The 14,828-nt window shown below is 42.2% G+C and overlaps 1 protein-coding gene across 1 annotated transcript in view; it reads left to right on the top strand.

Moving 5' to 3' along the window:
* ATP8B4 (ATPase phospholipid transporting 8B4 (putative)) overlaps nt 1–14,828 on the top strand; it is a 185,890-nt gene that overhangs the window by 145,514 nt on the left and 25,548 nt on the right. The window contains 3 exon segments of the mRNA XM_019533652.1: nt 1,928–2,033; nt 6,723–6,870; nt 12,349–12,532. Coding sequence (XP_019389197.1) covers nt 1,928–2,033; nt 6,723–6,870; nt 12,349–12,532 — 438 coding nt within the window.

The following is a 14,828-nucleotide window of genomic DNA, read 5'->3' as shown; positions in this document are numbered from 1 at the left end:
GACGCGACCTGGGGGTGCCGTGAACTCTCCTAGCGCCCCCTACCCACCGTGCCAAATCCGGTTCAAATGCACCCTCTTTATCTCACCCGCCACATCTTTGATGGTAAATATTGTTAAAGGGAGGCTGCCTTTCTACCCTCTTTGGCACGGTGCCTTGAGATGTCCCAGTCCGTGCCCTGCCTTCAGTGACACAGTACACCCTAACCTCTGGGGCCTGTCTCCCATGCTCTTGCCCGCACTGGGGCCTTGCCTCGCGATCCCCTGCCCGCACTGGGGCCTTGCCTCGCGATCCCCTGCCCGCACTGGGGCCTTGCCTCGCGATCCCCGCAATTGAGGCTCAGGTGGCCGTGGCTGTGCCTGGCCCCCAGACCCCCTTCTTGGGTCTTGTGCCTACTGGGCTCCATACAATGGAGGCTCAGGTGGCCGTAGCCATGCCTGGCCTCCAGACCCCCTTTCTGGGTCTTGCGCCCCACTGGGGCTTCTCGCCTGAGCCCACACTGGGGCTTTCCCTGCGATACTGCCCACACTGGGACTGGGGTCGACATACCCCAAAATGCGGCGCCCTCTCTGGTGCCAGGAACTCCCATGCTACTGGGAAGCTCCTATGAGGCCTCCAACCCCTACAGCCTCACCCAGTCCTCTGGTCTTACACAACAACAAAACAGAAAACTCACACTCCTGTGTTCCAATATAAATTCCAAGCCAAACTGGCTAACCTTCCTTCACATTCCTACTAGGGTTTCCTCCACCCAGTATCCTCATGCAGAAACCGCTCAGGCCACCAGGCTTCTCTGCTATGCTTTGCCCTGCTTGCTCTAACAGAGCTCCACCTTCCTCACTGCCAAAGGGGGACTGACTTCCGGTCTCAGCCTGGCTTGTTTATATAGGCCAGGCCCTGCCCCCTTCTGGTCAGATGACCAGACTGGTCTCGGCAACCCACACCTGTGCTGACCTGGTGACTGGCAGCTGAGCCCATATTACTGTTTGTCAGTAGCAGGCACCTTAGTGCCCTGCTACACCCCCTACAGGCCCGAGCAGAGGAGGTATACTCCTCTTTGGAGATAGCACCCCCCTTCCACTGGGTGTACGCCGCCTTTTTGGCGATCAGGCATTCCCGGATGCCCTTGGTGAGCCTGGGGGGCTTTTGGGCACTCCTGCCCCCCGTTGCTTTTTGTTGGGATGTTTGTTTATGTGCAGCTGTAATTAAATTCTCTATTGACTTTTCAATTCTCCTTTACCAGCCTTAGAATTTGCCATCTTCTTTTCATGAGTTTTTCTAAAAACCTCTCCATGTAGTTAATTTTTTTATCCATTTCTGGTTATGTATTTCTTGTAGTCTGTCTAGTATCTTATTATCAGTAAGACTATTGATTTAATTTGAGGGCTTCATCTGTCTTTTGTCATACAGTTTGCTGTCATAACTTACTCCTGTTCCATAACATTTTCATTTGCCCTTTGGCCCTTTCCCTCCATTCTTCCTTTCACTGTAAAAATGTCTGCATCTTATATCATGTTCAGCAACTTACGCTGCATTAATATTCACCTAGTCTTCCTAGTCAATACCTTAGACCAATCTTTGTCCAGCAAATGATTACCTTGGGCAATTCATTTTGCTTTTTGTGCCTCAGTCTTTCCTCCCAGCCTTGTTGATTTTCTAGTTTTTTGTTTCTATGGTCATGCGATGGGTCTCCCAGTATATATTTGTGGTCCTTTTCACTATGGAACCCTCTAAGCATTACTATATTAAAAATAATAGACCCATAAGAGAAAGTGCAGATTTATTAAATACTGTGCAGTAAGTATATTAGACAATGACTTTAATTTTGGTAGTTCAGTATTGTCACTACATACTGATGATGTTAACACTGAAACGAGTACCAATTCAATTAAAAATATTTTAACCTAAACTGGTATTTATGGCCCTCAGAAACTGCTATGAACATTGGTTACTCCTGCCGTATGCTCACTGATGCCATGAATGAGATATTCATCATGTCTGGCCACACAGTGATGGAAGTACGTGAAGAACTCAGGTAAAGGACAGTATTTGGTTGCTTTTACCCCTAGCAGAAGGAATATTCCACTTGAACTCCCTGCCTTTGGAGTAAACATGCTTTTCCTTAAGGTGCCATGTGTTAAAGTTCTGTCAGTTATAGTAAAATTATGCAGGCTTGCTTGTGTGAAAGCAGTAGTCCAAGGACCTGGGACCACTAATCTCTAGACTGTGAGCTGAAATTTTGTCAGTATGCCCCTCTTTATTGATTGGTGGGAAGGTGGGAAATCATACATTTCAGTTCTGGCCCATTCCTGTTTCTTCCTTCCACATTACTTTATGCTTAGAGCTGGAGATTTTTGGAAAATGCAGTTACGACTTCATTTGGAATTGGAATTGTCAGCAATTTTTCTCTATATTAGGCCCTGTAATAATAATTTGGAGATTTACTGTTCTAATTTGTGCTGATATAGGCATAGATCTCTGTTTCTGTATATTCATCTTTCATATGCACATCTGTCTTTCTCTCATACATTAGGGCAGCTGGGAATTCTAAAATGAAACACCTATATGGCAGTATTATTTTCACTGTTGGTGATTTAAGCAAATTTCCTTTCTTGGAATGGATTTTAGTGCAACATAAATGATTAGAAGATTGTACACACCAGAGTTAGGAACTATGCAGATAGCATTGCTAATATATGATCCTTATTGTCCTGCAGAAGATTATTTGTTTTTGTTTTTTCTTTTTTAAATACAGGAACAAATTGTGCAGGCAGTTAAGTATGGGCTGGTAGTAATAAAGACAAATATAGTACCAAGCTTTGCATATAAACAGTGTTCTTGACTTCTCTATCTCCTTATCCTGTCGCTTTCCCCAGCCAGTTCTAGTTCTTTCCCCCTGTATCCTATCTCTTCCTTAGATATGTTGTCCTTCCTCCCCCTCTCTAACCTAGTTTCCCCTCTCCTACTGGCTTCCTGCCACTTTCCATTTCCCTGGCTCTCAGCCCTAATCACCTGCCAGCTCCATTTCTATTTCTGTTAGGCTCCAGCCTCAGCCTCCATCCTGCTTGCTCTACAACCCAGTGTTCTTCACCATAGTATCTGAAGTCCTGCTCTGGTCCCCTCTGCATTTGAGTCAGTAGATTTCTACCTCTATGCTGGCAGCAGGTTGTGGTGCCCTGCCTCCATCCCAGCTGAGAGAAGCAAAGGAAAGTCCCTTGGAAAGTTCAGCTTCCCTGGAGAGAGAGCATGATCCATCACTCTTTGCATGTGTATGGTAACATCTTCATGGTGAAATAGAAGAAAATCCTAATTTGCACTTCAGCTTTCTTTGGAATAGGCTGATAATGAAGAAGTAATTAAACAGAAACCCACAAGTATAGCTGTTCTTAAGACACTTATTTAAGAAGTCTGTGTGTCATTGAAGCTCAAGTTACGTTTAGAATTATTAAGAATAGTGAGAATTGCCTATGCTGACTGTCTTGCAAAGTGAATGTGCTGTTGCTTCAAACTTTTAACTTTTTGGTTCAAGAAATGGGTATTGCCTGATCTGATGTTCTGAAACAAAATGGCTGTTTCCCACATGGGAAAGAGATTTTAAGTTCACTTCTCCAGATGATGAATCCTGAAGTTTATTATAAAGAATTCATGATATTACAATCATTTCCAGCACAATAAATTATGTTGTCATAAGCACATCAGTTTTATGTCACTGCAGGATCCAGTAGAAGATTGTCCTGAGCTCAGATTTAATATTGATATATTTTTTCAGTAAGAGAGAAGATGGGCAACAAAATAATGTTTTTTAAGCATAACCTCTTTGTTTAGTTTTGTGCCAGCAGGCAAGTTAGTGCCGCATAATTCAAAGTATGTGTAATTGGCCTTCATTTCAGGCTCGGGTCATCTTATATTTCCTTTGTTGCCATTGGAATGGAATGTGTTGGTTGTCTCTAGCTATGCTATTTCATAAATCAACCACCAAGTGGCCTTCAAAGAACAAAAGAAAACACACTCTTTTCTTGCAGACCAGTTGCATCATGGTTATGGTTCTAGCTTCCATTGAGTAATAGCTGGATTGCTCTTGAATTAGACATATGGCATCATGATATACTGCAAATATGAACTAAAACTTTAGGCCTTTTACTGCAGAAATTTTACATAGTTAAGAAAACCTTGACCTCTGATAATGTTGATTTTAAAGTCTCACTCAGAATCTGCCTGTTATTTAGAAAGCAACTTATTGTCTGAACCAGTAACTAAAAATGTCCTTAAAAATAAACAAACACTTAAATTTATCAAATATATTTCTTATATAAAACATTATATTTTGGAGTAGGAAGCTCAGCTCTAAGCTGAATTTATTTCAAGCTCACAGATGTGTTCAGACCAGATTTTTAAATTAATTTGATCTTTTTTCTGTATCTAAGAAGATAAAATTAAAAATACAAAAAACATTCAAAACTTAATATTTTGAGATATGAAAAAAAAGAAAAAATCAATTTTGGACATCTGAAATATCTTTGATAGAAGCTGCCTGTAATATCTTGGTCAATAATAATTAAAAATTAGAAGGTATGAAAAATAATAAAGTTTAATTAGCATACAAAAATTATTTTCAGAATTATTGTAAATAAAAGTTTATTGGTTAATCCATGTCAAATGGTTCTTTTTATTTCACTCATAGTGGGAGTTCTTTAAAACTCAAAAGTAAAAGATCTTAGCCATTAATATATCCCCAATTTAGTGAAAGCTTCAGCATGAATGTATCTATGCATAAGAATGGCCTTACTGAAGCCAATATTATTACAGAAATCTTTGCAGGATTAGGGCCTATGACATATAATCTCATGGTTTACTTCCAAGCATATTTCTTAACAGTTGCTATCAGTGAAGGAAAAACCATGTATATATGATATAGTAAAATGACCCATATATTTCTCCCCTTATTTGGTCTCTTTGAACATACCCCGTAAAGTATGAAGCCCTGTGCTTCCTTTTCAAGGCAGGGATCCCATAATTCTTCCATTTTAAAACTCAGCCACAAGCTCCTTGTGGAACCACTTTACTTACTGAGCAGGTCCACCTGGGTTCAACACCTGGTGTGTGGGCTCATGTAATGAGTTTAAACTGTTAGCATATTGAAGATGTACATGCTCATTAAACTGGTAGTCAGTAGTCTACCAGTGGTGTTTGGTGACAAATTGCCCTTCATAAACATCAGTGCATTACTTAACAATTGTAACAAAGCATTTAGAGAAAAGCAATAGACAATTTATCTATTTTACCTGGAGTTGTAATATCCTGGTGGTACATGTAGGGGGACCTTATTCAAAACTCAAATGGGTGCCTGTGTAATCTAGTTTCCCACTACAGCTCCACAACCACTTCATCTCTGGTGGGTGAGAGACAGAGTGTATCCCTTATATTCCAGCCAACATTTCTTTTATCGCTGTCCATTCCTACCATTTGTCTTCTCTGGACAAAATCAGTCTGGTAGACTTAGCAGGAGGTCAAGCCAGTGGCTTTGCTATTGTCCTGTGATAACCCCCTCATGTTTATCAAAATGGTTTATTTTGAGTTATTTCCCTTTCTGCTTGTTTTTCCTGACAGTCTGGTGTTAAGCTAACCTAATATGTTCGTGCTGCAAACACACCAATAACCAGGCAACATACACTATTCATAAATTAAAACTGAGCAGCTCTAGATAATCTGATGAAGCAAGCACACTGCTTGTGAAAGCTTATGCTGCTTATAAATCTCTAATTTAGTCTATAGAATGCAAATTTGCTCTCCATTCTGCTAGCTGTGTATCAGTCATGTGATGTACAATACTGCAAAATTCTTTAAAATATGAAAGTAATCATCCTTCAAAATCACCTAAAATAAAGCAATTGAAAGTAGCGTGACAAACCAAGACTAATGCAACAATAATAAAAAGATCTCAGACAAAATACAAATCTATAAGCAAAGGAAATAACATAATCCATCACTAAAATAGGAGAATAATCTGTACATGGACTATTCAGTGATATCAGACAGATTGAGCTCCTAATGGGTTCACTCTTGATAATTGCAGATGTCAAGCTCAGAGGCAAGATGGAGATCATAGCAAATCCCAGATGTGGAGCTAATTCATCTTGCCATAGGTTCATTGACTAGATTTCATTTTAGCACTGGTTTGGGCCTGTTTGCTTAGGATACCTGCTTTTAAGTAAATTTGTAAATGGACTTATAGTATGGTTTTAACAGGTTTGTGGTTATGCTGTTCTGTAACTGTAAGTAAATGTGGGCTGGTATGTATGTGTGTGTACACACACATGTTTAAAAGTAAAGGAACTTTTGTTGTTGCACAGAGTCTCTGGACAAATATTTTCCTCATATTTTTTAAATATCCTTTACTCTTCTAAATGTAACCACAGTATTTGGTGTGTCAAACTGATGCTTTTCTTGAAGCCTGGAAAACCTTAATACCAAACTGATGATCAGTCAGTCAATTCAAACTCAGATTAAGCATGCTATTTAACTCTTAAATTATTTAAAGAATTCAAGATGATTCTCTTCCCAACTGCTTAATACTTACCCAAGAGATTTCCTGGGAGTTAAACATACTACAGGAGCCTCACCATTTGAAAGAACTATCTTCCTTGGAGAACTGAAATTAGCTCAAAAGCATTCTCTGATTAAAGTTATTAGGCGTCATATACTATTTTTGTCTTTTTCTTTTAAGGAAAGCAAAAGAACGTCTATTTGGACAAAGTGAAGGATTTTCCAATGGTCATGTATTCCGTAAAAAAAAGGAAAAATTAAACCAGGGCTCAGTTTTTCAAGTAACTGTCACTGGTGATTATGCGTTAGTCATAAATGGACATAGCCTGGTAAGTAGGTTGTTTTCAGGTTTTGTCCTTTCCTTTCTACTTTAAATAATTATATCCTTTTTCTGTTAACAATGACAGATTTCTCTTTGAAATCCAAAACTGTTCCATAAGAAAGTCACAAAGAAAGCCTGATAGTTGCAAGAAACAATTAGAAATTAATTGCTTATTAACTTTTGGAATCATATGGAAAAAATCAAATTAGTAACTCTCCACAGCTTTTTTTAATCACAGCCATAGTGGGAATGGCCCCATAGCAAGAACTAGTTCACACAGTCTTATCCCTTCTTAATTAGAAATAGACCACTGCTATTATTCTTTAAGTATTTGTATGAGGGGAGTATCACAGATCAATGCCAATTAATTAAAAGAATGCAACTAGGCAGCTCAAATGCTGTTATTTTTTTCCTGATGTTTGCTGTTTGAGAGCACAACCTGACCTTAAAATAATTACTTCACCAAATTAATGTAATTAAGATACCTCCTGCGAGTTTTCGAAATATCATCATTTTACAGGGATGCCAAAACAATTTGCTTTGATTAAGAAATCTGGTTCTTGTCATAACAGAATAAACTTACATTACTTTAATGTAATTCAGGTTCAAAATCTTGAATAAATATCAAAAAGTTCTGTTTTGCTTACATAAGAGGCTTTTAAAAGCTCCGGCTTCTTTTTTGAAGAGATTAGTCCCACATGAAGATACATGATGATTATAATGCTTTCATAAACCTTGATCCGTACTATAATTTTATGGGTTTGATTTTGAAATGGTTTTGCTTTTAGATAGGAAAATACTAAATGGAAATATGAATATTTATATAAGATTTCCCCACAGCCATATCTGCTAATTCTAAGTGCACATGGCTCTATTCAGGTGAAATCAGATATAATAGATGTGTTATTTTCTATAGTATGGAAGGCTGCAGGCCTCAGGTTTAGGTTAGGTTAGATTATCATCTCAAAAAGAAAGGTTATCTAGCCTGCAGAAGCCATCTCTCCCTTAGGGTGGCTATGCACCTACATCAAGGCTGCTCTTACGTGCTGTAATTACAGTGTGTCAGAGAAGACTTGATTAACTGAGTCTCCTGGAGCGTAGTAACTACCACATCACGTGTAGTGTCATGTGTATCAGCATCCCCATGCTGAAAAATGGCAGCAGGGACACTTTAACTAAAGTTTGTTCGAAAAGCTTTAGTTACAGCTCCCCTGCCACCATTTTTCATCGTGGGGATGCTGATATATGTGACAGCCACTCTAATTAAAGTGGCCCTCTCCCCCACCTCTCAGAGCACATGAATAAGTGGCTTACATATCAATTTGTAGTTTTAGTACTGTTTCACAATTGTTCATCAGCATGGTTTTAGAAACTAGAATCTGACTGTCAACTCAGCTCAGAACATGCTATGGAGGCAAATTAAGGCTAGGACTACATATTACAATGCAGTGCCAGATGGAGATACCCAAGCTGTCTCTTAATGAGAAGGTAAAAGTGGTGTATTAATTCAGGCAGAGTAATAAGCAGGGATTCAGGTTTTCCATTTGCTATGGAAAAACATGGATTTTCTCCCCAACATTTCTACACTAATAGCAGGGTGTGGGGCTGCAGCCAGGTTGGACCAGCTCCAGGCAGCAGCTGCCTCTGAGACCCAGTAAGTAGGACCCCCAGAGTGGGAAGGAGCGCCAGGCTACTATGACGGCCAACATGAGGTGCCCCCTTCCCAGTTGGCAGCAGCAGAAAGACAACCTGGCACTGCCACCACTGTTGCACCTCACCTTGGTGGCCATGGCATTGCAGCATTCTCTCCCATTTTGGGTCTTGTCCCCTGGACCCCATAGGTGGCTCTTGCCCATAGCTAGTCCAGCCAGGCTGCAGCCCCACGCCCACTGTGGGTGAAAAAATCTGGGAGGGGCATATCCCCCCCTTGAAACGCTCTGCTGCATCACCTGTGCCTTGCACCCCAATGTGTCAACTGTGCCCTCCTGCCCTACTGACATGTCGCCTGTGCCCACACCCCTTCCCCATTCCTCACACTCCACCCTTCCCCATTTGCCACACATCCACATCCTTCCTTACACTGGGGGGCTGGTGCCTGGGGGCAGAGGCCTGTGTTGTCAGGAGTGAGGGGTACTGGCAGGGTTGGGGGGGGTGTGGGTTGGGAGTGAGGGGCAGGGCATTGGCATATCGGGGCTGCTTAGCATCACAAAGCAGCAGAGGGGATGGGACAGATAGCTGCAGCTGGACCCATAACCCGGTGAGCAAAGGGGGTAGGGGGAGCTCTGATTTTCTATGACAAAAAACCCAAAATCAAATGCCAAAAAACATAGGCATTAAATTTATTTTATTATAATGATTGAGACACTGATAGGCTTCCAAATTGCTTTAAAATTATAATAAATATGTTCAACTTACTCACTCACTCACTCACTCACACGCACACACAGTGTGTTTCATTTTAATTGCAGAAAAATGAAGATTTGGGGTTTTTAATCAGAGAATTTGGTATTTCCCCCCCTTTAAATCAAAGAGTTTGGGCTTTTTAAACAGAGAAAACTAGGATCCCTGTTTCAGTGATAGATTAAATGCTAGGAACTGATAAGCTAATGTGGCTACTGTTCCTAGCACATAAGCTAGTTCATCAACAGCTAGCTCAGATTCTTTGCATAGCACTAAATTATAATGTGTAGGCATAGCCTAACTAACATCCTTCCTGCAAATCTTATCACAGAAACAAAGCAATGGAAGGTAAATATGTTTTGTTTGTTTTGATAGAGTTTAAAGTTACAGTTAGAAAAAAAGATAAAATTTATCTTCAATCTTTTTGGCCATATATAGGTACTTTGTTTCTATTGCTTCTTTCCTGGTACAAACTAGGAGCGCACAAACATTCAATTAATTTCTCCCAAAGGGAAGATGCCCCTTCTGGGAGAAAGTTCTTCAAGATTAAAACCTGGAAGATCTCCCTGGCAGGAGAGTTTCTCTCACAAGGGTGAATGCTTGTACAGTGTTTCACTCCCTTCTGGTCTGGTTTGGGACAGGACTGGAGTAATTGTTCAGTTCCTAACCTCTTCCCCAGACTGGGGACAGTCCGGTCTCAGGAATGGGTTGTGGGGGACTTGTCCCACTGCTCCAGTTTGGTCTGGGGATGGCCTGATTTGGGGAATAGTCCAGAGGCTTTGTCCCACTGCTCCAGTCCTCACCTGGCTCAGTCCGAGAAGGGAAGGGAGCAGCTACTGTTGCTCCTTCCTGTGCTTCCTCAGATCAGGGACTGCTTGGTCTGAGGAAAAGGCAGGGGGCTTTTCTCCACTGCTCCACTCCCCTCCTAGACCAGTCCAGAAGGGAGGTGGAGCAGTGGGGCAATGCTCTCCACCTCTTCTCCAGACCAGCCAGTCCCTTGTCTGGGGAACTGGTTGGGGGTTTACCTAACTGCTCCACTCCCTCCCTGCTCTCATCTGTGGGAGGGCAGTGAAGCAGTAAGAAAAGACTCCTCATGTTTCCCTAGATTGAGGACCCCCAAGTTTTGGGAACAGATGGACAGTCTTTCCCTGCCACTCCACTCCCTCACCCTGGGAACGGGGGGGAGGGCGGGGGAGTAGATCAGCCACTACTTCCCACAAATCCACCATTTTGGGACCACCCCGGTCTTGGGAAGGTGTGAGGAGCCAGCGTGAGGGGACAGTTGTAGGCTCAATGCTTGTACTACTGCCTCTTCTGGACACACTCCTAGCAGTGGAAATTTCTGAGAAATTAGAACTCGCCACCTGTTCATGGCCTTTGTTTAGGAAAACCAAACCAAGTTAAAAGCAATCTGTTCATATCTCAGCCCTTTTCCTGGGGTTTTTCACAGACTTGTATGCACTGTTGCTGCATCAGGTAATGATGGTGGGGGACTGAAATATGCCATACCGCTGCCCTCCATACTCAAGTGTGCGGGCATACTCCAAACTGGAAATACATTAGTGAGGCTGCCTGAGGCTTGTCCCTCTTCAGGACTCCTGAGTCCTTGCTCTTCAGCAGGCTTGAAAGTGGATACAGGAGGTGAGCAACCCTATTGGACAATGTATGGATTTGAAGCATGTCTATAGACTTTTTGGGTAGGATATGTTTTAACCCCTAGTGCTGGGACCAGCTACTGTAGCAGGATAAGTCCTAAAAGTTCTTAGATGACTGTCTTTCCTCACTTGTATGTCTTCTTCTGACCTATTACCATAATATCTAAGCATATAACCTGCAACCAGGTGCAGATTCAGGATTTTCCAAAGCAGGTGGGGGAACAGCAACATGCACTACAGGTTGCCTGCTACTGCTTTTTCCACTGCTCCAGGGCAGGGATGCTCCAGACCCAGCTAAACTGAACAGGTGCTGAGCTCAGCTGGGAGGGGAACAGTGCCAACAATGTGGCAGGAGAGTAGTTCTCTCCAGTGTGCCCAGAGCAGGCCCAGAGAAGGGGAACACCCTTGCTGCTGTTGTCCCCATCCCCAGCTGAGCCCACCCCTGTGCAGCAGGCAGGAACAGCTTTGGGGTTTCTCTGTCCCAGGACATCAGGGAAAGTCAGGCAGAAAGAGGGGGTGTGCTTTTGAAGATATTCACATGTTTTAGGGACTTCTAAAAATCCCATGGTGCAATCAAAATGGAGTGGTGCAGCCACAGCACTGCACCCCCCTCTGGATCTCCCCTTGCTTGTAACACTTCTCTCTCCTTTCCTTCCTCTTGCTTAGGACCTTCAGCAGTTATGTCTCCTTCTGACAGTCCAGTGAAAATTTTATCATACACTAAATAAAACTCCATAATATATAGAAAAATAGAAATATTTTATGCAGTTTTTGTGTCCTTGGCTGCATGCCACACACGATTAAGTCAGCAATTATGTATCTGTACAAAGGGGCAGGGCAGACCATGAGTGCTGGCCAGGCAGTCTGTACTGAAGGTTGGCAGTGTACTCTTGGGTCTCAGTTGTGAAGTGCCTCCATCAGTGCTGAGCCACAAAGATTCACAGCTTGTCTGCATCTGAATGTCCATGCAGCTGATTGTTCACTGGATTAAATCTTTCTTTCTGATTCTTATTATATTGGTTGTAAAGACAAATGCTTGTCTTTTATAGCTGTAATCTGTCCAGTTTTAGGATAAATTTTTTTTCCTTAGTCATACTATATTGTATATGTACTTGCAAGTCAAATATTTTACAGTGAAATATAGATTGTGCATTAGCTTTCACTGTGTGTGTTAGTATTATATGTGATAAATATATAGATATATTTACTATATGCACTTATGAGACTTACTTATTTTGCTCTCTGGCAGATGTGATAAAGCTTCAGTTGCTTGAAATACTGGTAATTCTGAAATTAGTTACTTTGCGAAGAAAATACAGTTTTGTACCGCATTTGTTTGCAAAGAATTCTCAATTCCTGCACAATATCATGTTTTCTGCTGATTATAGCTACAAAGCCACCTGACTGATATGGAACTTTGTCTGTTGCAGGCTCATGCGCTTGAGGCTGACCTGGAGAAAGAATTCCTGGAAGTTGCCTTCATGTGTAAAACGGTGCTTTGTTGTCGAGTCACTCCTTTGCAAAAGTCACAAGTTGTGGAGCTGGTTAGGAAATACAGGAAAGCAGTCACCTTAGCTATTGGGGATGGAGCTAATGATATTAACATGATTAAAAGTGAGAGCATATTTTATCATAAAGTTCTATTAAAAGCATTAATACAAATATGAATGGTATGCTAAGTTTTGCCTGATAATGAACTAATATTTATATGTGAATCTTCCCAGGCTGTCCCATTGCTTAGCACAAGAACAAGGCACCACCATATTTCTTTATCTTGGGCTGTTCTGTTAAATCTAAATAAATAACATAGTTGAATGAACTGGGGATCCCCTAATGGCTTACCTTTGATCCTGATAACAGAGAATTTCTGATTTAACAGATGATGCCCATACTTGAACATGTACCCATACTTGAAATGGTTCTTTAATTGCTTTACTTTGCTCATTGATTCTGGGGGGATTTGATGGCAGATTACAAATATCAGGAGAGAGCATCAGGGGCTAGGCGAACAACTCTTCACCAAAGCTGCCCAGTGGAAGACCAGGAGCCAAGGTCAGAAACTACTTGAAGAAGGTTTCAGGCTGGATATGAGGAAAAACTTCTTTAGTGTTCATGTGACCACTCTGGAATAGACTTCCTGTTGCGGGGTGTGCAGGCACCTATTCTGGAGATCTTCAGAAGGAGAGTGGACACACACCTTGCTGGGGTTATTTGGCCCCAACAGTCTTTCCTCCCCAGAGCAGGGGGACTGGACTAGGGGTGTGTGAGGCAGGCCCTATTCGATTTGGATGTGGCCCAAATCATTCAATCTGTTGATTCGGATCACCATCCCTGATTCAATTCGGCCAAATCCAAATCTGAAGATTCAATGCTCATTTAGAGAACCAGTGATTCAGGCACAGACACAGCTTTTAAAGCGTTTTCTACATACCTCAAGGTATCAGTGTGGTTTGTGAATGCTGCGATGCTAGGCCAGATGGCGTATCGCACAGGAGTGGGGAGGGAGCCCCTCTGCGTGCTCGGTGGCAGACCTGGAAGTGGACCAGAATTCCCTCCCCTCAGACCCAGGAGGCACCTGTTGCCGAACCAGGGAGCCGTGGTGGACCCAGAAGTGGATCGGAAGTGCTCTTGGTCCACTTCTGGGTCTCCCGCTGAGTGCTCTGGGAAGCCCCCCCATGCTTTTGTGGGACACTCCATGCGCCCCAGCATTGCAGCAGTCATGAGCCGCCTGGTACCTAGAAAAAACATTTGAAGCTGTGTCTATGTCCAAATCTCCGAATCTTTCCAAATTGTTTTGGAGGGTTCCGGTTTGATTCAGAGGGATTAAAGGGTCCTCTGATTCAATTCAGATTTGGAGATTTGGCCACTGAATTGGGTCGAATGGAATCAGGGTCTAAAGCTTTGCACAGCCCTAGATTGGACCCAGTGATCTCATGAGGTCTCTTCCAGCCCTAAACTTCTGGGAATCTGTGAATATTAAATGAAATGGCTCTATGAAGAGCCTGCCTGGCTGTCGCAAAAAGGAAAAAAATACCCAGTATAAAATTGTACTATCAGCTGCAGGGCCTCACAAAGTTTCAGCTGTGTTATAATATTGCCACCCTTAAGAGAGTTAAGTTTTATCAGAGTTTTCAAGAGTCTGGAGAAAAATTTTTAAAACAGTTCTGCTTTGGTAAACACACTCGGGGAGAGGCCAAGAATTTTTGAAGAGTAACAAAGCACAATCAGTCTTTGAACATTACAAAGACAGGATTTCTGTATCTGAGTGCCACTTAATCATATGCAGACATCCCAATTAAGCAGAATTAATGCCACAATTAAGTAGAATCCCTTGGTATTAAGTATCATTAGGTTTAGGTACCAGAGGAAAATACACCAGTAGAATGGCCTGTCAAGTAACTGTATAGTGCGGTATGCCAGTGTAGATGCATCTTACAGTTTGCAAAGAGTGCATGGCAGAGTATAATGTGCAAGCTAGCTTTAGCAACTACTATAAATTAATTTATTGTATTGTCAATTACTTTGAACTCCTTTGTACATTGTACATTGCAGTGAAGTTTTTTCAGTAAACATACTGCATTTACTTGCATACCACATACATGTTCCTCCTCAAAATCAGTCCTCCAAATTTGGCAAGTGTTTTGAGAGAGCTGATTTTACATTGCTGTAATAGGAGCAGAAGATTCAGATGCTGTATTCTAATGGCTGCCAGAATGGCTGCTGCTTTTCTCTGGCCCCAGGAAGCAGAAGGGTCACAGCATTGTGTCAATCCACTCAGGCTACAGAGTTACCGTTCATTGCTGCTTCAGCTGTGCTGGGATGTGTCCCTCAGCTCAGGTCTTGCTACTCCTGGGGCTTCAAGAGCCCGATTCTGGAGGACAATGGCCCTGGGTGCTGTGCCCCAACCTGG

The sequence above is a fragment of the Crocodylus porosus genome, unplaced genomic scaffold, assembly GCF_001723895.1.
Source record: "Crocodylus porosus isolate Cpor-Errol unplaced genomic scaffold, CroPor_comp1, whole genome shotgun sequence".
NCBI classification, from domain to species: Eukaryota; Metazoa; Chordata; order Crocodylia; family Crocodylidae; genus Crocodylus; species Crocodylus porosus.
This window is presented reverse-complemented; position numbering and strand designations above follow the sequence as displayed.